Genomic DNA, 25,117 nt, shown 5'->3' on the forward strand with positions numbered 1-25,117 from the left:
CACCTGGGTGGGTGAGTCGGTTAAGTGTCCAAGTCTTGGTTTTGGCTCAGGTCGTGATCTCACGATTCACGGGACTGAGCCCCTAGGGGCTCTGAGCTGACAGTGTGGAGCCTACTTGGGATTCTCTCCCTTTCTCTCTGCCCCTCCCCTGCTATGTTCTCTCTCTCTCAAAATAAATAAACATTTAAAAAAATAAAAAAGTAACAAGTGATCTCAGTACAAATCTGTTTCGACATACCAAATCTTTCTCAAAATAAAATGCTTTGCATTCTTTTTTTTTTTTTTTTTTTTTAATGGTTATTTATTTTGAGAGAGAGAGAGAACTCTCCACTGCCAGGGAAGAAGTCCAAGTTGGACACTTAACCAACTGAGCCACCCAGGTGCCCCAAAATGCTTTACATTCTATTTAGTGTGCTTATTAGCCATCAATAGATTATTTAAATTTTTTTAAAAACAATCATTTTTTTTAAAAAAGAGGTGCCTGGGTGGCTCAGATGGTTAAGCATCCAACTTCAGCTCAGGTCATGATCTCACAGTTCGTGAGTTCAAGCCCCACGTCAGGCTCTGTGCTGACAGCCCAGAGCCTGGAGCCTGCTTCGAATTCTGTGTCTCCCTCTCTTTTGGTCCCTCCCATGCTTGTGCTCTGTCTCTGTCTCAAAAATAGATAAACATTTAAAAAAAGAAAAGAAAAGAAACAGTCACTTCTTTAACCTTTTCTCTATTTCCAAAGTAATCTTACTTTGTGAAAGATTTTTTTTTTTTGGCTCTAGGAAATTTTCTTTAAGTCCTATGCCTCATTTCAGAAGTTAACTGTTGAGTTTTGTTTGGTAAAAAAAAAAAAAAAGACAAAACCAAATATAAACAGTAAAGGCAATAACATGAACATTAAATGGTTAATGATCATAACCACAATTATGACTCCATAACTAAATTCCATAACCAAAGTTGACACTGGAAGAATAAAACAGCATAACAGCATTTTGAGTACCTCTAGGGAAATCTATTTCGATATCCAAATCTGGTTCATATGGTACATCAGGCATACTGGACTGTGTCTCCGGGTCAGAGTTCTTCAAGAGATCTGAACCAATTATGTCTGTTTCAATAATTACACCTGTAATCAATTCATGATATAATTACAAATCAAAACACCTATATTTAGTCTATATTTAATCTGGCAAACAGTACTTATATTTAGTCTGGAAACATATATGAACAATATATAAACAAGAATAAACACATGTATTAATAGTCATAAAAGGAAAAGTTATATAGCCATCTTGAAATGTAAAATACTATACAATTGTTACATAATCAGGAGTACATGGAAACTTTTAATCCTTTAAGCTTCTGACTGCCCCTCTTCAAAAGTTAATGATAGTAAAGCAATTCCAGCATGTATGTATGATATTTCTAAAAGCAATCTCTTGTCAAAAATAAACTAATGAGGGTGGATCACTGCAATTTTCAGCACTCTTTACGAACTGTGACCTAGGTTATCCATATCATTCAATTACAACAGCTTTCTAATGTTCTGATCAGTTGCTTTCAAACATTTGTGTATTGTAAGCCACAGTAAGATATGCATTTTATCCATTTTGGTGATAGCAGACAGAAACACACACACACACACACACACACACACACACACACACACACACACGAAACAAAGGTTTCACAAAACAATACCCTTTCTACGAGATTAACAGTGACATTTTTCCCATTTCACTTCCTTAAAAAACAAAACCACTGTTTGTAACCAAGTCTTTCACAAACAAGGTCACATTATGAAAGAGAGAATTTATAGTGTTTCCATTGTACACTAGGGTAAAGTGAATTAGGCAGCTTATGGTTGAAACAGGACTCTACGTGTTACCAGAGGAGTAAGGGTAGGAATAAACATTCTAAGAGAATCACCCATGGCATACTCATCATATATACCATTTGGCAAGCACTGCCCTAACAGAAGTTGGGATAAACCCTCGTTTAGATAATGCAAATTACTAAGTACAGCCCACAAATTGGGGATAACCATTACAATATAAGAGTTTGGATCATTATTAAAGCCGACTACAAGTTGTTTTTGTGTCTGAGGTAGTCCACTAAAACAGGAAAAATTCTGAGTTAATTTTAGAAGTCAAATCCTATTATAATTAAAACATGGACCATTCAAATTCCTGCTTGAAACTGGGCTTGACACAAGAGAGCTTGTGGCTAGCTAGAGTATGGGTCTCTTCAAATACATCTTTGCTGCGATGCCTCCCCCATTCCCGTATCAAGTCGAAACTTAATGATATGCTCTGGAACATACTTTAACAATTACAACCCTCTGAAAACCAATAATACACTTATTCGCAAAGTGAAATACAGAGCAGCTCACTGTTGATGTTGGCAGCTTCCGTCTTCCCCTCGTCCTCAGTCATCATATCTGTCATTGTAAGCAGCTCTGCATCAAGAGGATCTGAGGAAACTTTGCTTTTTAGCTCCTCAACTGCTGCAGGGATCTTCTCACTGTTGTCCAAGGAGGCAGGCAGAAAAACAGGAACCGGCACCTAATTAAGCAAAGTATTTACTGTTAAGTTTACTCCATGTTAAAACATGATTTTCCGGGGGCACCTGGTTGGCACAGCTGGTGGAGCATACAACTCTTGATCTCAGGGTCATGAGTTTGTGCACCATGCTGGGTGCAGAGATCACTTAAAAATAAAATCTTTTCTTTAAAAAAAAAAAAAAAAAAGATAATTTTCCAAATTAAGAATTATTCTAACACAGGATCTTCTTTATAATACGACATTGGATAAAAGCTTTGGGGGAAGAAACACATATCAAAACTGAGATATCAACTATAACAGAGTAAGCCCAGAATATAAGCCAGCTACTTTCTGAAATAAACATTAAAGAAAAATAAGTGAGGTACTTCTGCCCCGCCCCGCAGAGGACTGGGACAGCCAAGCCGTGGCATAGTGTCTTAAGTACCACAAGTGTTTTAGGACAAAATAATGTAATTATAATATATACGAAATTCTCTTCCGTGTTTCAGTTTTAAACCTGAAAACTTTACAAATGTTTTTCTCTACAATGAACTCGAATATAAAACACCATGTGCATAAAGCAGATGCAGACACTTGCTAAACTTCACCTTTAAGGATCTACTTGATTAAACACAAATCAAACACTGACAGTCAACCAAACCTAAGTTAACTGGTGAAGCTGAAGACTCAACCCTCTGTTCTACTAGCTTCACTGAGATAGTAATTACAACAACACTGTTCTCCTACTTAATGCCTGATAAACCTCATAATGAAAAAGAACTTAAAGTCCGACTTACAGGAACAGGAACTGTAGTAGGAACAGGAATATTCTGACTGTACATGTGCATGGGTACTGGGATATACACAGGCACAGGGATAGGCACTGGAACATATTCTGTCTTCCAATTATCATCTAAAAATACAAAATGTGTTTAAAGAGCACTTATATATCATTACTCAGTGTTAAAATAATTTGGTAACAAAGAAATATTTAAGTGCCTCTGTTCCCATTTAAAAGAAATTCTCAGTTTTTCACAAAATTAGGTGATGTAAAAACAACAAAACTAAATATAGCAGCTGTATTAACTTAAAGAGAATAAAAATAGAATTTAGGTCTTTTTTTTTTTTCTTAATACAAAGAAAATATCCCTTAAAAATGTTACATAGTTCCAGATAGCCTAGATTCCCCTCATAACCCCTGCAAAAATACGTATCTAATCAATTAAGATACATTTAAATCTCATAAAAACACATATTTGAATTATTTCATCGCGTTCTGACAAGGAAATAGAATTGTTAACATTACAGGTCACTCTTAAAGAGGTGATCTCTGAGGCAACACTTTAACTTTAGTGAATTTCAGCCCCAAGGAAATTTTTAATATAGCTTTTCACCTGTGACATAATTTTTATTCTAGACCTTTAACACAGCTTTTCATTAATGATTTTAAATATTATGCTGTATTCTCAACGCAATATCTAAAATCGGATAAGCAAAATCAACAGGGAATGACAAAGTGACCAAGCAGATATATTCCGTAGCCTATTATTTGAGACAATCATGAATTTCGGTGAGTGAGGTGTTAAGTCAAATTTTCCTAAGTTACCTGTCTGACAAGATTTGGTCTGCATGTGAGGTTTACAGTAAGTGGCTTTCGTCATTGTTAAAGGTTTGCAGAGAACGGCTTTGTTCTTCATCTCCTTGTTAGGTGTTGGAGAAGGGGGTGGAGCTGAACCCTACAGAGAAGCAAAGGGAAACATTTTATTTTTGCCTCTAATTTTCTTACTTCCTGGTGTTAATGAATATCTAGGTCATGTGGAGGGAACACACAAAAGTATAAGAGTATAACCAAATTATGTTATTATTACTATGTTTACCATAGTCTTAATCTGAAAGGATCAGTATGAATCTGTCCTAACTACAGACAAAGCAGTAGTAATCATTCATTCTACAGAACTTTGTGACCTTCAATGGATACCACCAGCACATTTTTTAAAAAACCATAAAAAGACAATTGCCACTTTTAAATAAAAAGGAGAAAAAAAAGCAAGGTTGTTAACCTGAATTTTGCAAATAACTAGGCTTTTTGAAATTTACTTGAGAAAGAAAAAAGTTCTTAGTTATTATGGCCATCTGATACATACTAGTTCCCTGTACTGGATATATAGTTTGTATATTTATATACTAAATTTTAAAAGTTAAAAAAAAAAAAAACGATGAAAAGAATTACCAAAAATATTATCAAGCTTCCAACTATATATTCTTATATCCCAACAATTACAATTTCAGAAACTTATTCTAGATAATAGTCTCAGATGTTTTCACCATGTTAACTGTAGCATTATTTACAGCTGAAAATGCTTCCCCCTTCCCCCGCCCACATACACACACATAAAATCTAAAATAAGCTAATGATCTGTCCATAAGGGACAAAACATAAGGTGCTCTCCATACCACCTATTGATCTAGGAAAAAAGGTACAGAATATCTGAGGTACTTAAGTTCTAGACGGTCACCATGAACACTACTGAACCATTACTCCAAAAGGAAATACAAGGTTAGGTTCCTGCAAGCCTCTGGTCACATCAATGCATAACCTTGTTTCTGCTGAAAACACCCTTGATTTCATATATATTTCTTACAAATAATTATATGTAGATTCTTTATAACACATTATGATTATAGCATTTTTGCGTACTGTACTAGGATTACGGACGCACTCAGGTATGTGCGCACACACACACACACACACACACACACACAGTACACAGATACAATACACACATACCATACAGTACTCATACTCAGTCCTGTTAACACACACTATATATTGTACACTAATGCAAATAAAGTCCTAGGAAAAAAACCAAAGATTAAACATTTAAAGTTTTATAAAAACATTAACGTCTTACTCTTAGTGGACCTGCAGGATGTACAATGGGGCAGTGCACTGTGTGGTTAAACCTCTCAACCTTTGGCGTGCCCATAAAAACCAAGGGAAAGGTTGTTGACAATTATTCTGCAGAAGAGGAAGAAGTCGATGAGGGTGACATGGTGACATCTGGCAGTTCTACCTCAAGAGTTTGGTTCTTGCAACTTGTGGACAATATCAGCAACTTTCCCTCCCAAACTGGCTTCAAAGAATTAAGTCAGCCTTGTCTGCTTAACTTCTCACCTCAAATCTTTTAAGCGTCTTGACGTAAGGGGCAAACACAGTGGTGTTAAATTTGAGGCTTTGTTCAAGTACAGAGTCACATTCTTCCATGTGTGTCACTGACACACACACACTTTTTCCCAAGGCAGAATTCCATTCCAGTATTTTGGCCACTGTTAGAAGAGCAATTCTTGGGAGTCTTAGGCTGCCTTGCATCACTGAATCTGATGCCTTTTTTGGTCATCTTGTCCAGGTCTTCATCGGTGGCTCTACTGCCTTCTCTACCAAAATTTCCTCCACATCTTCTTCCTGCATGGCCCCAAAGCCTTCTTCACTTACTTGGTGCAACACACATTATGTTTTTAACACTGTTCTTTTTATTTTCTGTAACACCTTCAAAGCCTCTGAAACTTTTCAACGCAGTCTGGTCAAACATTTCCCCAACAATTATTCACAGTAGCCTGCTCGATGCTGTCCTAAGCTGTGCCAAAACAATCACATTGCGTATGGTGACTGACTTCCAGTCATCTATCAAGGTGGTTTCCTTGTTGGTGTTGAGAGCCTCAAAAGCTTTCTCATGAAGTAGGCCTTGAAAGCTTTAAGTGTGCCCTGATCGAGGGGGTGGATGGGAAACACAGTGTTTGGGGACATAAAAGGAACTACACTGAGATAGGCATTTTTGAGTTCTTCAAGGCAATGGATATTATCCAGGAATAAAACCTCAAAGGCAAGGTTTTCATTCTGAAAACCTTCAACCTCTAGGATGAAGCAGTTGGGAGAACCAATCCCAGAATATTTTAGATAACCATGCGTGCATTCTGTCCCACCTCCAATGGGCTGGCACACAGTTCAATTTTTCCCTGTAAGCGCTCATGGATTTGGGGCTCTATGCACCACGAAGGATTTACACATAAAACCACTCTTGGCACTGGCACACTCTAGCAAGGTTGTATGGTCTCTAAATGACTTAAAGGTCAGGGGCTATGGACACCACTTGTATTATATGGGTTCATTTGCCACTGACCTTGTGAAAGCAAGCCAGTCTCATCAGTGTGGAAAACCTGCTTGTCTGGATATCCCTTCTTCCTGTGTTATCACTTAGCTGGTATTCTTCCACAGCATCCTGGTTCTGATCTGCAGAACCCACCTTGCCTACAAGTTTAACATTTTTCACACCGTTTTTCCTTAAAATGTGTGAGCCAGCCAGCAGGAGGCAAGGAGCGTTTTAACATTGTCCTGATCCTGGGAAACGTGTTGTAAGCTCAAAGTCTCACCACAATGCTATTTCATTGTTTTTTGGTTTTTTTCTTTAATTAGTCCTAAGTCCATGAATCCATAAATAGAGTCACTATTCCTTCTTTTCCACAGCTTCACCATGCACTATAGGTTTTATTTTAGCACTTGGAGTTGCCTCATCTACAGATTGGTGAATTTCTTATTCCTTTTTTCTGGGTATACCATATTGTTGATTCACGACCATTAAACTCACTGTAAACTGAATGAAGCTCACCTAACACACCGTATTTCCTCTGTAAGGCAAAAAGCAGCCTTCTTGTGCTTAGGAACACTAGCCAGCACTTTAATACTATGTTTAGGGGATCTTTTATGAAGCAAAATCACCAATAAAAAGGACAAAATACGATAAAGGTAGTACACTAATTAGACTATGAAAAGGAGACCTGTTTACAGGATGAGCTGACAAGAAGGGAAAGCTCTGCCTTGTTCCACACCTCAGTAGGAAGATGCACTTCAGGAAATTCACATTTTTTTACCACTCTGCACATGTCTGCACATGTCTTTGAAAAGTGTCATGGGCATTGATTTAGGGGTTACAAATAAATTTTAGAGAAGAGGCAAATTTGCAAATATGAATGATGATCAATTGTACTTAAAACATCACTGTTTAATAAATTTATCTGTGCATATTTTAAGATGTGGAAAGATATAAATTTTTAAAAACTAATACATATGGCCACAGGGCTGGTACTAGTATGAGCTTATTCTAGATTCATCAGGATTTCAAACCACATAATTAATCAGCTAAGAAAAAGAGCTGTGAACAGGAACCTAGGGAATTTATTTCTAACACTACTGCTGTGTTAACATCAGGCAACTGACTCAATCTCATGTCTCAATTTCCTCAACTGTAAAATGGAAAGAATAATTTAACACAGAGTTATTGTGTATCTATTATATACTAAGACTAGGTAAGTTTGGTCCAAACTGCAAAATACTCTAGAATCCCCACATAAGAATAAGGGGTCTAAAATCATGTATGTCCTAGATTACTCAATGTTTTACTTCCTGTCATTCTAGAAACATTGCATCATGTCAATTAAACTACGTCACCTGGGGCACCTGGGTGGCTCAGTCAGCTAAGGGTCCGACTCCTGATTTTGACCGGGTCATGATCTCACAGTCTCGTGAGTTCGAGCCTTACGTTGGGCTCTGTGCTGACTCTGCAGAGCCTGCTTGGGATTTTTTCCTCTCTCTCTCTCTCTCTCTCTCTCTCCCTCCCTCTCTCTCTCTCTGCCCCTTCCCAGCTGACGCGCGCTCTCTCTCTCTCTCTCTCTCTCTCTCAACATAAATAAATAAAAACTCAAAAAAATAAATACTGAAGGAGGACCCAAAACAATGAAAATTATAATGACAAAAGCTACCAATTGTTGAGTATTTGCTTCATGCCAAGGACTATGTGCTACAATGTTTGTATCCTCCTAAAATTCTTATGTTGAAATCTAATACCCAATGTGATGGCATGTGAAGGTGTGGTCATTAGGTGGTGATTATGTCATGAAAGCAGAGCCCTCATGAATGGATTAATGCCCTCATAAAAGAAATTCTGGGGTGCCTGGGGGCTCAGTCTGTTAAGCATCTGATTCTTGATTTTGGCACAGGTCATGATCTCATGGTTCGTAAGATCAAGCCCTGCCTTGGGCTCCGCATTGAGAATGTGGAGCCTGCTTGGGATTCTCTCTCTCCCTTTCAAAATAAATAAACTTTAAAAAACCCAAAAAATCCTAGAGATTCCTCACCCCTTTCCACCATATGAAGACATGGTGAAAAGATAGCTGTTTATAAACCTGGAAGCGAGCCTTCACCAGACACTAGCAACTTGATTTTAGACTTCCCAGCCTTCAGAGCTGTGAGAACTTCTGTTGTTTGTAAGTCATCTCATCTAGGGCATTGTGTTACAACAGCTCAAATGGGCTAAGACATTATGTAAAGCACCAAATTTACATAACTCATGAAATGGGTTATTTAATTCTTGTAACATTACAAGAAGTAAGTGACTTAATCACTCCCGGAACTTTACAGATGAGAAAACTAAGGCTCGGAAATTAACAACCTGGTAACAATGACAGAGCTAAAAATTATGAAGTCAGGACTCAAGTAAATTCATCTAACAACAAAGCCTGTGTTCTTAACTACCATACATACTGCCTTTATGAGGTCTGGAACATAGCAGCTACCATGTGTTTAATACTTACTATGTGATAACCCTGAAGCAGGCACTATCTTCATCCCCATTTTACAAATAAGGAAATTCACAGAGAACTTCTGTGACGGGACTTGTCCAAAATTATACAGCTAGGCTCTCACCCTTTGAAGTTCATGGGTGAGGAATTAAGATTCCAAAAGCTTACAAGAAAAAAATGGGAGAGGGCTTTAGTAAGACAAAAGGTAATTGCGGTGGCACACTGACTTACTCTCCCCTAGACCATCCTGTCTGTCATAATAATGTGGTTCAAGTGCTCGGAGAGGAAAAAAGTATTTAATACTGTGCTGGTAGAAGGGGTGCCTTAAAGCCTTTGAAACAAGGCTAGAAATTGCCTTATGGCTGTACAAAGTTAACAAAATAGGGAGTGGCCATCCTTATATTCCTCATTACGGATAAAAGTGCCTGGTATTGAAATCAGAGGATTCAGCCGAAGTCTTCAAAGTTATTTATGAATTATCTGATTTTAAATATAATTTTCCACAAGGCAGAGGGGATGACGTATAGGGGAGGAAAACAAAGAAGAAAGCACTCTTACTTTCTAGGATTCTAACTATTAACATCACAAGCAAAAACTGAATGGAATAATGTAAAATCACCAATTTTTCATCAATGTCAGTGATCCTAAATCGTGGTTACATATTAAAATCACCTCAAGAACTTTCTAAAAATGCAGAATTTCTGAGTTGGGGCCTAGGCATTGGAAAGTTCTGAAAACTCCTCAGGTGATTCTAATGTGTAGCCAGAGCTAAGAACCACTGATTTATTCTTTCTTACCAAGATAAAAACTAGCTCAGAGGGTTAATATACTGCCAATAAATGACTCCTATAGAGGTTCCCTTGGGTAAGCATACCAGAAATACCTGCATTCCAACACTGGTGATTATTGTTACTCAGCATACAAAAGGGTATCTCAATGTGCTTCAAAGTATAGCAAAACTTTGCTTCCTCTCTTTATTCATTACTCAAATGGCCGCCACTTTCAAACTACAAAAGTCTTAAAATGCTAACATAAAGCAGAACTTGATGTATTACACCAAAAGGCTAAAGAAAAAAGAAAAAAGTCCACAGGACATGTTATGAAAGTTATTTCTCATATTTAAAAACTCACAAGTTCTGGGCCCCAACATATATCTTCAGATACCTATTGGAGAAATATATGCTCAAAGCCATTAATAATCTGGCCCAGCCCATCTTTTTACCCTCATTTCCCTTGAGTTCACCACAGGTCCCCCTTAAGTTTGGCCCTAATGAATAGTTATGCATGCCCTTAGCACATTTCTCCTACTTTTCATCCCTTTCTACCTGGCAACCTTCTACTAAATTGTTGAGAAGTTTTTTCACAGCCACCAGGAACAGACACAATCATTCAGTCAATCATTTCAAACATACTATTGCTACTGCCTTAAAGATTATAGGCACTTCAACTTCAATACCATTTATATGTCTATCTCCTCCAATGTGGGTAGAGGCCATAAGTAATTCAAAGTATCTGTGTTAATACTGGGTAGTTCAGCTGAATACTTCAACGGTCCCAACAGGGGAAAGTAAAATTATTTTATTATTATGATCAGATTAAATTGGACTCTTTATTTATACCCACATTAAAAAATCAACACTTAGTACTTTACTTAAATAATACTTACTGTCATTTTGGTTCGGGACGTCTGACAACCCTGATCTAAAAACAAACAAATTAAAAATAAGACAAGTAACACTTTCTGCACAATGTTCTAAATCTGTATTTCTCATTAAATGTTACTGATTTTTAAAAAGAGTTAATGAAGAAAATATTTTAAGCTATTTTAAGTAAAGAATATCAAATGTGAGAGCTGCGACACAAAGCTAAGTAAGTGGAATTAACCCTTTTCCCATTTTGTCCTCTCAAAAAGTATTCGCTGCTTTGGGGTCAATACTATGTTCTTATGTTTAACTCTTCAACAAGTCACAACTTGTAAAGAGTTTTTATTGTTCCTCCGAACCGAGTTTCAGCATATACGATGTGCTAAAAATGGTTTTCATTCAGAATTGCATTGCTTTTAACTAGCACTAAAGTTTTAAAAGAGGATAAAATAAAAAGCAATAAATCTACAGAAATATCACGTGGGCACTTCCACCCAGAAAAACTATGAAATCTGCTAGTAAACTATGTCAAAAATCAACTATTCATTATCATCACTTGGAATTCAGATCAGTTAGAAACTGAACACTGCTGTACAGGTTTTTCAAGTTACCACCTAAATTATTACATACCATAATGTAAGTTTTCAGGTCCTTTCTGAGTTGTCATGTTGGGCTCATTTTGCTGACAGTAGAAACGTAGTAAGCAGTGTTGATCACAGAAATGTTTCATCTCCCCACGCCACTGCACTCTCTCTTTAAGTGTTCCTTGAGATTTACAACAGTCACACCTTGCAGCCTTAATTAAAAAAAAAAAAAAAAAAAAAAAAAAAAGGAAGGTATCAGACATTTCAAATTAGAAAATTTTTAGTCAGATGTATATTTTAAAAGATTTCTAAAAGTTTATCAGTAATTCTGCCAAATGTGATAAAACAATTTCTGATAAAAAATGGTATGAATCATAAACATACAATAAAATCCACAATAAAAGTGAAAAAACTGTAGCAATTTACCTAATTATCAAAATCCTTTCTATACTTACCAGAAGTTAAAGACCAGCATTACAAAGATAGGATAACCTAAAAAAGTGAACATTGGTAGACCAAATAGGTACAGTATATTTTAATATTTTAAAATAATTTTGAGGACTCTAATGACATACTGTAGAAGTTTTCTACAATCATTACACTGAAAATCTCTGAGTAATAAACAGATTTCCTGCGTTCAACTGATAGCTCATGAAAAATCAATTTAAAGAAGTTGTGTAAGACCAGAAAAATTCTGAAACAAGCTCTTATGAGAAAAGCATGCGTGTTAAGTTGAAGTGTATTCAACAGTTTAATAAATTTAAAGAGCTTTATTAAATACACTGATTTAACTATTAACAAGAACTTCAAGTTCATGTTTCAAATACTCAAAATATTTAATTGATTGAAAAATAATTATACTTTAAGACAACAAATTTGACCTACCTCTAGGAACACAATTCACCCTCAACTAGTCTAACAACTTCATAGGCAAAAAAAAAAAAAAAAAGAAAAGAAAAGAAAAAAGAAATAGGAAAAAAAAAAAACCCCACAAAACAAAAATAAAATCCATACATAAAAAGTTAAACCTTATGATGGTGAATCCATAATAGACAGATTTTTATTTTTTAGTGATCCCCTAAATTTTGCCCATTTTCACTAATTCTTAACAATTTGATCAATGAGTGGACCAAAGGATATGAATGGTTAATTTCAAATACAGTTCTTTTCATAATTAAGTATTTGATCCAGTTAAAGTAGAAATAAATTACCATATTTCTTAAATCACCCTTTGGTTTAACAACTTAGAAGTTTTGATAAAGCAATACATATTACGTTCATAATAATTATGTGGTTTTTCCTCGTTACTCTACGTAATCTATGGTTCTATACTGTGGGTTTTGAAATCTCTCATTTTATGTCTCAATAGTTGAGTTCTATGAATAAATACTATATCAAAATTCCTAGTCAGGAATATTACAAATGATTTTGTTGATAAACAGGTCTTATATAACAAACATACCCCAAGGTTAGAACACAGGCTCTTTTTTTTCTCCAGGTCAGGTATTTCTCCTGCTGAATAAATGTTAAATGAATGAAGATTTGTAGTATAAATTATGACTATTAAGTGATGCCAATATCACATCTCTTGTCCAAAAAACTGTGACCTCAAATTTTATATTGCTGGTAAGACTATGTGGTAACTTCAGTATAATTAGCACTTACTATCACCCAGGTCATATTTTACTCAATAAAGAAAAAGGTCCCTGGTCACCACCCAAAAACTATTCTTTAAAATAACCTCTGAAGTATTAAAAGCTCCAGTGTTTGGTTCCCTTTTCACATTTTACACTAAAAGACAAAGCTCAAAGGAAGAAATCAAAATCTTAACCTTCTAACCATTGAGTCTAAACAGTTAAGAACATAGCATAAGTGAAGTTGTTGCCTGACTACCTCATTCGAGAACCTGAAAAATAAAAGCCCGGCATGTTGTATCTACTCCCTGGAATCCTCAACACAATGCTGGAAACTAAAGTCCAAACAGATCAAGTGACTTGTGTAAGGTCAAACATTAAAAATGCAGAGACAGGATTCAAGGCAGACAATCCAAATCAAACAAGTTATAAAGACAATGGAAAGACAAAATGAATTAATATGAGTTAACTAGAGAATACAAATCCTAACAGAAGTAAAATGCTGCAAGAAGGTTCTCCATGTAATATCTAAAACCCAAATCAATCTGTGTAAAACTTACTCAAATCACTACCTATACTATGCTAACTCTTAAAATACTTCCATTTCTGCAGTAATTTAGAAGGTCAAGGACATAAAGCCCAGCACATTATATTCAAAGAATCTGAACAATGAAATCACTTCATGATTACTATAGACATTTGGATTTTGTACTTGAAGCTCCTTTCTTCCAGAAAGATTCAAAACAATTTGAATTTGTTTGAATTAATTTGATTTCTCTGTATCTGAAGAGGAGCAAAATTAATGCCAATGTGCAAATGGAAACAAAACATGTGTATACACATTTTCAGAATGGAAGGATAATACCAGTACTCAATCCTAATCCCAAATTTAATGCCATAATCAAAGTTTTAAAAGTTGTAAACCTTTTTTCCATTTTTCCATTTAGTTTTTTTCTTTTACAACCACTCATGCAAATTCTGGAGGCAAGTGTTTGGAATTGAGCTTCAAATACAATGACTAATTGGGAAACATGGTTAAAAATGACCATCATTCCTTTACCAAAACCACTTCTTCCCAACCACAGAAGAGAACTCTTAGAAAAGCTGAACATTTCTATGCAAAAGAAGTGAAGTATGACTTAACTGCTGGTTTAAAAAAATACCACTTCATCATCTACTTAGTGGTTTCCCTGTCACTGTGGAAAATCAGGGATTGTCTGTTATAAGGGGTCGGGGTGGGGGGGAAAGTGGGTAACAGTCAACAGTTCAAACAACCTAAATATGCAGGTGCTAAATTCTTAATTCAAAACTCTTAATCCAACATCTCAGCTAATACAGGAATTTCTTCTTCAGTAACTGACAAAGGGTTATTCATTCAGCCTGTACTGATGCAGTCCCTATTATTTGGCCATTTCAAATTCTCATTTTTGGGTGATATATATACATCTGTGTAACTTTCGTATCTACTTGTTTCCTATTTCATCAATCGGATCTAATAAAGTGCTAGGAACTCTTCAGTTATCCAAAAAGCGTATCTAAAGTAAGAATATTAGATATTCCCTTTCTAAAATTATTTCAAAAACAAATAATCTTTTAAAATCAGTACTTACAGCAATTTTTTTTTTTTACAAAAGACAAAATTTTTAAAGCCCAATCTTTTTTACTGAGCTCCTTTTATGACTCAGATTTACTAAAACATAAGTATTAATTTGATCAAAACCGATAAATCATACTTTTATACTATTAGAGGGTATTCACATTAAAGACTTTAATACCCCTACCATTTACTACTGGTTTGGACAACAAGTCAAAACCTGTGTTAAAACACTGTAATTTGAAGTAATAACATTTAAATCAAGATTATTAGTTCTACTAAGTACTGTGAAGTATTCTGAAGAAACAGTAGGTCTTTTAAATTAACTTTACATTAAACATATCACACTCCATTATAATACTAACTCCTTTCTCTCCCCAAATTTTTAACTTATAGAGATCGAAAGAACTATCTTCCCACCTGGTTTCACAATATGCCTGGAAACATTTATTGTGAGGAAAAGTAAAATCTACTTCCTTCTAAAGAATTATCTGGGAGAAGAAAAAAATGTTTGTTAATTTTATTCTCAACATCTTTTGGTTGCATGTGTTCCAATTTAGAAGAGAAGAGTATTTAATAAGCCTCTATTAAAATCCCAATGTAAACCATTATAATGCCAAAAACAGATCATTCAAAACGTCTTGTCCAGTACAACAAACATAAGCCAAGAATGTTAAGGCAAAGAATTATAAATATTTAATTTAAATAAATAAAAACATAAAGTTACTTGTACTCTAGATAGTCTCTCCAATTGAAGCACAAAGCTAAGAGAAGGCGGAAACTGCAATGTATGTGCTCCTCTGGTTAGGGAGCAATGCTCGTGACTAAAGGTGAAGTTAACAACTGGGTTGGCTAGCCATTGCTTCGCAAGTTTCCTTGATGCCACACTTTTTTTTTTTTTTTTTTTAACGTTTATTTATTTTTGAGACAGAGAGAGACACGGCATGAACGGGGGAGGGGCAGAGAGAGAGGGAGACACAGAATCGGAAGCAGGTTCCAGGCTCCGAGCCGTCAGCCCAGAGCCCGACACGGGGCTCGAACTCGCGGACCGCGAGATCGTGACCTGAGCCGAAGTTGGACGCTTAACCGACTGAGCCACCCAGGCGCCCCAATGCCACACTTTTTAAGAAATGATTTTTCTAATAAAAGCTGGATGGACTGTATAAAGGGTCTCACTTTTTAAAGAACTAAAAATGTGAAACTTTTGAGTTCTTAAATTTAAAAAGTGGAAGAGGAAAGAAGGTCAGAATAATCAAAACTTGGTGGGACCCAACTTACTACGTTTTTGAGAGGATGACAGGACGGTAGCAGTGAACAGAAGAGATTCATGGGAGGTGTAAGAAAACACAATGTGACTCAAGTGGAAAGCACACAGAGCAAACGTATTCTCTGATTACAGTGTTGGCTGCCTTCATAGAGAAGCCTATGATGAATGAGGGGGGCAACTCTTCATCTCAAAGCCGGTATTCCTACTGATTACACAGAAAAATCGTCATTACTTGCTTTAAAAATCCCTACCACATGACAAAATTGTTCTTACCTTTATTCCTCAGATTAGTATAGTATGTAATAATGTTACAGTGCATATTATACAAACATTTGTTGGGCTTAAAATAAGACAAATAATAAGTATGTGTTTAAGGTATAGAATACTGACATTAAACCAACAGATAATAACAACTGGTTATTAAACTAACACGTTCTTATATGTTCTGAAATATACTGCCTCACCAAAATTTCCTCATTAAACAGTGCATAAATAAAAACTTTAGATACAATTATCCTTTAAAATAACAGCAAAATGGAACAAATGGCAACATCTAGAATAATGTGGTCATTTGCCAAAGAACACTTCTTTGCTTTCCCAAAAAAAAGGGGGGGTGGGGGGGAGAGAACCCACCAAAAGATTTCTCTATTTTAATATAAAAGGAAAACAAGAATTCATTCAAAGAAAGAAGCCAAACAGAGAAATACTTTCAGTGTCCTTTGAACAAAAAACAAAATCCTCCAAAAAAAAATTTTTTTTTTAATTAAAGGTTTGGATTCACAATTAAGCAGAAATTTATATAATGGAATAACAGAGAAATCATCATTATCACATGGTAACAACCTTGCCTCTCAAACTATAAAATAAATTATCAAAAAGGTAACTGTAAGAATAAAATGGAATTCTCCCATCTGTAGCCACTTCACTGTTTTGAGGTTACCCAAAACGAATTTTCAAAAATAAAACCTCCTAAACAGTGGACAGTGTTCACGTGTGCTAAACTAAAATTGAGGTTTTAAAGGTACTAAAGTAACATTATGAGCGACTGTTCTCAAAATTGCCACTGTCTATAACAAAATAAGAGGTTGGTTTAAACTAAAAGAAATGCATGTTAGAGGGTGTTAGTATGTTTGTCCTGTATGTTCCTTTTTTTTTTTTTTAATGTTTAAAAAATGTTTGTTTATTTTTGAGAACGAGAGTGAGAGAGAGAGAGAGAGAGAGCGAGAGAGCATAAGCAGGGGAGGGCAAAGAGAGAGGGACACACAGAATCCGAAGCAGAATCCAGGCTCTGAGCTGTCAGCACAGAGCCCGATGCAGGGCTCAAGCTCACGAACCCAGAGATCATGACCTGAGCCGAAGTCGGACACTCAACCTACTGAGCCACCCTTGCGCCCCTGTCCTGTGTGTTTCTAAAATTTGAACCTTAACTGTAAGACTTAAATTAGTCAGAAGCAACAGTAAAATAATGAAGTGCACCAAAACTCTTAGCCTCCACAACCTCTTACAACTTGGAAAGTATCTTCTTTTTATTTAAAAAATGTTACTTAATATGTTGAGCTGTAGACATTCAAGAACTACACCAAGAATTCTCCTAAATAGTATCATTTAACGATAATCACTTGCACTAAGTGAACTAAATAATATTCTATATGTTTCAGCCATTTTACTCTTTATTTCTTTTAGCAATATTTCAGTTTTGAAGTTATGATGATGTCTGTCTTCACATGCTTTAGAAGTGCAACTATAATGAAGTTTTAACATTGACATGGTTTTCCTTGTCACGGACATATGAACTAATAACGTTTTCTTGGGTAATATCTGACTAAACAAAGCTCAAGTATACACTCATTTTTCTTATATAGAAAAAAATACAGTGGACAAGTGACTTATCTTCACTCTTCTAGAAGTAGATTTTAATAAGACAGACACACACACACACACACATTTATTCACAGTTTCAAATTAAATATTTTTGGTCTCTATTCATATAGTGTCTTTTCAATTTGACAATTTAAAAGGTAAAAAAGAACAAAGTGTTTCAAAACACATCATAAGTGCCTAAAACAATTACCTGCTACTGTTCAACACTGATCATGTTCATCAAAAATACTTCTATTTGTGGGGTGCCTGGGCGGCTCAGTTGGTTAAGTGTCTGACTTCGGCTCAGCTCATGATATCACGGTTTGTGAGTTCAAGCCCCACATCAGGCTGTCTGCTGACAGCACAGAGCCTGCTTCAGATCCTCTGTCCCCACCCCTCCCCCCCCCCCCCGTTCTCTCTCTCAAAAATAAACAAACATTAAAAAAAAAAAAAAGTTTCGGGGCGCCTGGGTGGCTCAGTCGGTTGAGCGGCTGACTTCGGCTCAGGTCATGATCTCACGGTCCGTGAGTTCGAGCCCCACGTCGGGCTCTGTGCTGACAGCTCGGAGCCTGGAGCCTGTTTCAGATTCTGTGTCTCCTTCTCTCTCTGCCCCTCCCCCATTCATGCTCTGTCTCTCTCTGTCCCAAAAATAAATAAAACTTAAAAAAAAAAAAAAAAAAAGTTTCTATTTGGTGAAATAAAGACCCAACAAATTTTAAAGAAATAATCTATTTTGTTTAAGCAATATAGTTTAAAATGAAAACAAAGATTCTGTTTTGCTGAAAACAAAGCTATATCCTAGAGTTTTGGGGAACAGCTAAGTTATAAAACAAGTAAAAATGCTATTCAAGTTATAAAGAAAAACTGAAATGATAAAAATTTTAATGAATTCCATAATGTGGGCTAAGCTTAATGTGCGCACATTTTTTAAATACATAAGCTACCATAAGTGTAATGATAATAACTGTAATGTCTTATCAAAGATTGGTTAAAGCAGCTGCTGTAAAAAAAAATTTTAGTTACTTGCCTTGTAGTACCAATCCTGAAATTTCTTACAGCAGTCTTCACTACAGAAATCTCTCACGACACCATCAAGTTCTTTAGTCGCTCCCTTCTTACACAGCTGAGAGCAATAGTTGCAAGTAACACATCTCAGTCCTAAACGTCGCGCAAAATCTTGTTTATACAATAGTTTGCAGCCTGAAAAACACAAGGTTTTCATATTCAAACAAACAAACAAAAACACATTAAGAAACTACTTAGAGGTCAAATTGTTCATTAGCTTTATAGAAGAGTCTCTAAGTTTGCATATAAAGTCCTCTTTTCTCCTGACCAAAACTGAAATCTAGTATGATCAACAACCTGTAAATATTGAAACAGAATATGGAATACTTTCTTAGATCTCATGTGAATTCAAATAATTAATGTTCTAAGACTTTCAAATCTAGCAATGCCTCATAACTATTTTGTTTGCTCTATTTAAATAGAAGTATCATACAGTAAACACACCACAAATAGGCATTAGAGAAATGAAACAATGTAGACTGTTGAGAAGCACTGAGTAAACATAAAGATATACTCAGCTAAGTAGGCATTTTAGCCAAAATTTCTAGCCTTACCTTTCTGTCAACCTACAAGGACCTTCAGAAAAGGAAAACTGGTATATAGACTTGTTTAGAGAAAACGTTGTTATTCTTATTATTAATAAGTATTTCCTTTGTCTATTATATGAATGCAGCAGTTTAAGTGTTTTCACATTTCAGCCTTAATCTCTATAATATCTCTGTTAAAGTTTTGGGGCGCCTGGATGGCTCAGTCGGTCAAGTGTCTGACTCTTAATTTCAGCTCAGGTCATGATCTCATGGTTCGTGGGTCAAGCCCTGCATCAGGCTCTATGCTGGCAATGTAGAGCCTACTTGGGATTCTCCTCCCTCTCCCTCTCTGCTTCTCCCCCACTCATACTCTCTCTCTCTCTCTCAAAAATACACTTAAAAAAAAAAAAAGAACTAAAAAAGTTTCCATACTTTTACTCATGCTGTGCCACATAAGAATGACCATGCACTCAAATCTACTGAAATCCTACCCATCCATTAATAAGGAGCTCAAATTACGCCTTGTCCACAAACTCTGTACTCTAACCTAGTTTTAAGTGACCCTTCTTATCTGTGAACTCAAACTGTTAATTGTTTTTCTATTACTTTATTTGGCAATTATTTATGTACTGTCCTATGACTTCTTTTCTGTTATCTTGAAATTTAAGTCTTTTTAAAATTTTACCTTATTAAAGCTTTATCTTTCTAATTAGATTTTGATGGTAGTATCAGGTATTACATGTTTTGTTATTTCTGCCAAGTTCCAGCAGAGAACTAGGTGTAGTCAGAGAAAGCACAAAATAGATTACTGAACAGGAAAAAGACACACATCCTTTTGAAACTTTTATTGCCTAAAGATAGAAGTCCCTCTAATTGAAAATTCTCTTTAATGTCAATTCTCTATCCGCTGCTATTGTCTATTCATTTTAGTAAAATCTACATTATCTAAAGGATACAAGATCACGTATGGGTGTATTAGCCATCAACACCAGTATGTTCAGACTTAATGAATCACTAAAGATTGTCAATGCATACAAATTCAGGTATAATGAGCAAAATAAAGAATCAATCTTTTCAGTGAAACATTATGTCACTTTTCATCACAGCTGTGATCTTAACAGTAAACATGTTTACCTTTCTCATTCCAGGTGAAATGTACTCAATTAAACCTATAAAAACAGGAATGCCTTGTTTTATAAGCAATACCCTCTTTTATACATAATCTTATTATGTGAAATGTATAACATATTAGATGAAGACACTAACTGAATGGACAGATAATCCTCTGGGCTTTTGGTCATTCACTACTGCTGGCACTTAGAGGACTCTCCAACCTTTTTTCTTGCCCCTAACAGTAGAAAACCATGCAAAACATGGATCCGGGGGGAGGAGTGGAATCTAACTAGGAAACACAGATGAGGACAGCAGATAGAACAGCTGCGAGAGTTCAGTGCCTAGGACCAAAGAAAGAATAGAAAGTGAAAGCCAGCGTAGAGCAAGAATGTGTCACTTGGGGGGGAAAGTAATAATAACCAAGAGCCCCAAATCCATAGTTACAATCCTGGTTCCTATCTCTGGACAATCAGAATCAAGAACAGCAGTTCATTTCTATAATCAGCTGCCTGGCACCAGAGCAGCAAAGGTGCAAATGAGAAGAAAAAGAATTCTTGAATATACAATAGTAAGAGCCAGTGTTTGCCTGTTTAAAACCTAAAAGTATTTTTCCACTGTAGTAATGCCACATATGATTTTCTTTCTGGTATACAGAAAATCTCTGTAGGCTAGGCAGTAAGCTGGGCAGGGAAATGAACCCAAAGGAAAATAGTTCTATTCCACTTGGAAAATCAACTTCCAGATCACATTTTCTATGCTTAGATTTGACATATGATAATGTTTTTATTTTCAAGACTTCCTTTTAATGGAAAAAAGGTTATCAAATTTTTAGAGATAAAACACCTTGAGGCCCAGAGGTCTACAAATGAAAATAACAAAACAAGTCAGCAGAAAATCAAATTCAATTTTTTTGTTCAGCTACACTAAAATTGCACAGCTACCCTGGACATATGTAGTTAATATATTTGAGAATATTTTGGCACAAAATTAACATTAAATATTAATAAAAGTTATGAACAACACTGTATATACACTTGCCTTCACTACAGAAAGGTCTCTTAACGCCAGAGAAATTTACTGTTTCATGAAGAGTCTTCTCCTCTTGACAGTATTCGCAATATGTAACTATGCAATGCAACTTCTTATAGTCATCTGAACAAGTTTTGCTGCAGAATTGATGCACTTTGTTCTAAATGCACAATGGGAACCTTGGTAAGTATATGACAACCACCTCAAGAACAAGTTTAAGAAATAAACAAGCCACTTTTACAGAAATAAACTTAAATCATTTACCTAGTTAATGTGATTGATAATCTCTGGGGATACATTTTCAATAGGCCACAGACAGCTAATTTAACTAATTCACTGCTATATTTAGACATAATTCCACAAACTTCAATACCATTAACTACCCCAAAATTACTCAGTAAAATAGTAAAGGTACCACTAAAACAAGATGGCAGTCTGGTGTTGCTAAGGGAACTGGATTAATGGGTAGAAAACAATGAAAGATAAAACATGGGTAAACTAAGAAAAGATGAGAAATATGACATTAACACCAGTTTCACTCAAAAAGAAATATTCTTCATAGGTACAGCCAAGCAGACTCAATCACATTCCTATCACAGACCTATGATGGATAGAGTATTCATTTGGGGCCATCGTAAGTATGCTGCTAAACTTGAGACTCAGTTGGTTCCCTTGAATGGAGCTAGGTTAGTATTATTAGTTACTTCTCCTGGCCCCAAACCTATAAAGCCAGAGCTACACTCTCCAAATATGCAGCCAAACACAATCAAGTTAAAATTTACAGGGCAGCACCTTTTCCCCTTTGTTATTATGAAGGATACAGACTAGGTCTAATCTATCTACCTAACGCTTGGCAAAGACAGCTGAAGACCAAGATAAGGAAGGTGAAAGAGTCTAGGAAGCAACTCAAGTAGTAAGGCAATCATCAGTGGAAAATTGCCCCATCATGGACATATAACTTATAAGAGGAAAAACAGCAACAAAGAAACCACAACTGCCAACCATGGAATGAGAAGAACAAAGCCTCTGAATTCTCAATCACCTGAGGGAATGGCTCAACTCTAATTCAGTTTGATAGACAATGTTTATTAACTCCTCCTAATACTTTACCTTCATGTAAATAAAATCAACACCAAGACTACAAAAGCCAGGTAGTTCTAACATGGAGATCGACAGAAAGGACCTCCATTTCATCTGGTATGATCAAAATTCAGTTTAGGCAGGATCTTTATTCCCTATATGATATTATTCCATGTGCTTGCTTATGGATTTCTTTCCTCATTCCCCACCATTCCTTTATTCTTACTAGGCCTTCAACATTTTTCCTGTTATGATTTAGAGAGAGTTACAGTCACTAAAAATCATCACTGGGTGCCAACAACAGTCTCCAAGAATTGGTTTAAGTGCTCTTGAGAAAGCACCAAACAAAATAACAAACTAAACAATTTTCTAGGGACTAAATTTAAAACAATGAAATTTCAGATTCCCAGAATACTTTAGTAATCATGTAGTCACGTTCTGGTTACACTTTCTCCTAAGACTCAGATACTGAGTGACTGCCAATAGCCACTAACAAATTTTGGTTCAAGAGCAATTTATTGTTAATACTAATGTCTTAAACACCATTTTATTACATATTCCATGCCATCAAAAAAGGAGAAAAGAAAGAATGGCCAAGGGTGAACACTGATCAAGAAAGCAATGTTCAGCCAGGTCCACCTGACTGTTAATCCTTCCGTCCACCCACCCACCCACACATCCATCCATCCATCCATCCATCCATCCATCCATCCATCACTGTTCCCTTATTTAAATAAACAATAACGATAGGACTTTACTAATGGCAAAAATATATGTCAAACTGGTGAAAGCAAGAGTGATGAGAAGGGAAAATAAAATAAATTTATATTAGGATTCTTTTATTAAGACAATTATAAAATGTTAAATGACAATATGTTAAGTGACTAACAAATTTTAATTTATACAGGTAGCAGGCAATACAAGATATTACAAAGACAATATAAGGATGAGAGTAAAAATGAAAAAACACGGTACAAACAGATGTTCCAGATATGTAGCTCAACAGAGTAACGTTCCATACACGATCACAAACATAATGTCAATATATGAATATGACTTCAATAATTTTTGTTTGACCTAAAAATAAACATGTCCTTTGTCGATGCCATTCCCATAAGAAAGTAAATAATTCAATCATCACAAATTCTGAAGAATCCCTACACACTAAGAAATAGATCCTCAAATTGAAACACCATTATTAGTTTACTATACTCTCATTTAAGCAAGATAATATACATAACAAAATTGAACTTACCTCCCATTCCAGGATTTCTGGCTTTGAACAAAAGGAATTTTTGCAATAGTTGCATTTCAACTGAATATCACTTGGAGCTACAAACTGGCCATTGGAAGATGACTGCATACTTAGAGCCTAAAACAAAGAATAAAAACATTCTGAGCCTGACACAGATTTTAGAATTTTTATTTGTAACTACTGTCAAATATTGACTATGTCCAGAAAACAGTATTTTGCTTAAATATTTCCTCAACACATAAAATTACATTTCTCAATTTTGTCTTTAAAAATGACACTAGTGAGGCACCTGGGAGGCTGAGTAGGTTGAGCATCGACTTCAGCTCAGGTCATGAGCTCACAGTTCATGAGTTCAAGCTCCCCATCAGGCTCTCTGCTGTCAGTGCAAAGCCCGCTTCAGATCCTCTGTCCCTCCCCCACTTGTGTTCTCTCTCTCAAAAATAAAACATTATAACCAAATAAATAAAAACTACACTAGTACAGTTAAGTTTTATGAAACTGAAATTCTTTTACTACAGGATCACTAGTACTTATTTAAAATAACATGAAAAAGGACAAAATACCATACAGTTAAAGTATGATTTTTTTCTCTTTAAGAAAATGTAAGCAAATAAGAGTTAAGTTCACCAAGTTCTGAACTAGTAATTAAATCTTTAAAAAAGCCTAGCTCCTAGTTTAAGTAGTAATTTGTCCCACATGCAATATTGCTATCATTTTTATTCCAATTCCATCAGGGAAAACAGCCTATAATACTTTTTTAAATTGGTCATTTCTTTTACAAAGTTAGGCAGGGGTGAAAGATGAACAGACTGGTATTGATAACAATAGTCTTCATTTTATGGCATTTTTAAAAGTTCAAACAACTTACAGAATAGGAAAAGATATAAGCATAGATGGGTTTTAAAAGTTTTGTTCGAGTTTCTAACGTGAGTGGTGAGTATGCTGTAATCTTCATTCTCTAACATATTACATGGCATATATAATCTTCAGAATATATTAAATTTTTTTCAGGGTGGCAGTTAGGAGAGGAAAAAAAATTTATTTAAAAAAAATTGGGGGCGTTTGGGTGACTAGGTTTAGCATCTGACTCTTGGTTTCGGCTCATGTCATGATCTCAGTTTGTGAAATCAAGCCCCATGACAGGCTTGGGATTCTCTCTCTCACCCTCTCTCTCTGTCTCTTCCCTGCTCGCACGCACGCGTGTGCACTCTCTCAAAATAAATAAGTAAACATCTAAAAAAAGATGTTTTTTAAACATTTCTTAAAACTTCTGCATACAACATACAACACAATCAAGATTTG

The 25,117-nt window shown here is 35.6% G+C and overlaps 1 protein-coding gene across 1 annotated transcript in view; it reads right to left on the bottom strand.

The window, feature by feature from the left end:
- Positions 1 to 25,117, bottom strand: part of ZMYM2 (zinc finger MYM-type containing 2) — a 98,430-nt gene that overhangs the window by 17,966 nt on the left and 55,347 nt on the right. The window contains exons 11-19 of the mRNA XM_053903881.1: positions 23,816 to 23,932; positions 21,490 to 21,640; positions 18,774 to 18,946; positions 11,438 to 11,603; positions 10,831 to 10,865; positions 4,138 to 4,267; positions 3,329 to 3,444; positions 2,381 to 2,552; positions 989 to 1,114 (exon numbers count right to left, since the gene is read on the bottom strand). Coding sequence (XP_053759856.1) covers positions 989 to 1,114; positions 2,381 to 2,552; positions 3,329 to 3,444; positions 4,138 to 4,267; positions 10,831 to 10,865; positions 11,438 to 11,603; positions 18,774 to 18,946; positions 21,490 to 21,640; positions 23,816 to 23,932 — 1,186 coding nt within the window. The remainder of the gene's footprint in view (positions 1 to 988; positions 1,115 to 2,380; positions 2,553 to 3,328; positions 3,445 to 4,137; positions 4,268 to 10,830; positions 10,866 to 11,437; positions 11,604 to 18,773; positions 18,947 to 21,489; positions 21,641 to 23,815; positions 23,933 to 25,117) is intronic.

This window comes from Panthera pardus, unplaced genomic scaffold, assembly GCF_024362965.1.
Source record: "Panthera pardus isolate Hobbes unplaced genomic scaffold, ASM2436296v1 HiC_scaffold_1, whole genome shotgun sequence".
Lineage (NCBI taxonomy): Eukaryota > Metazoa > Chordata > Mammalia > Carnivora > Felidae > Panthera > Panthera pardus.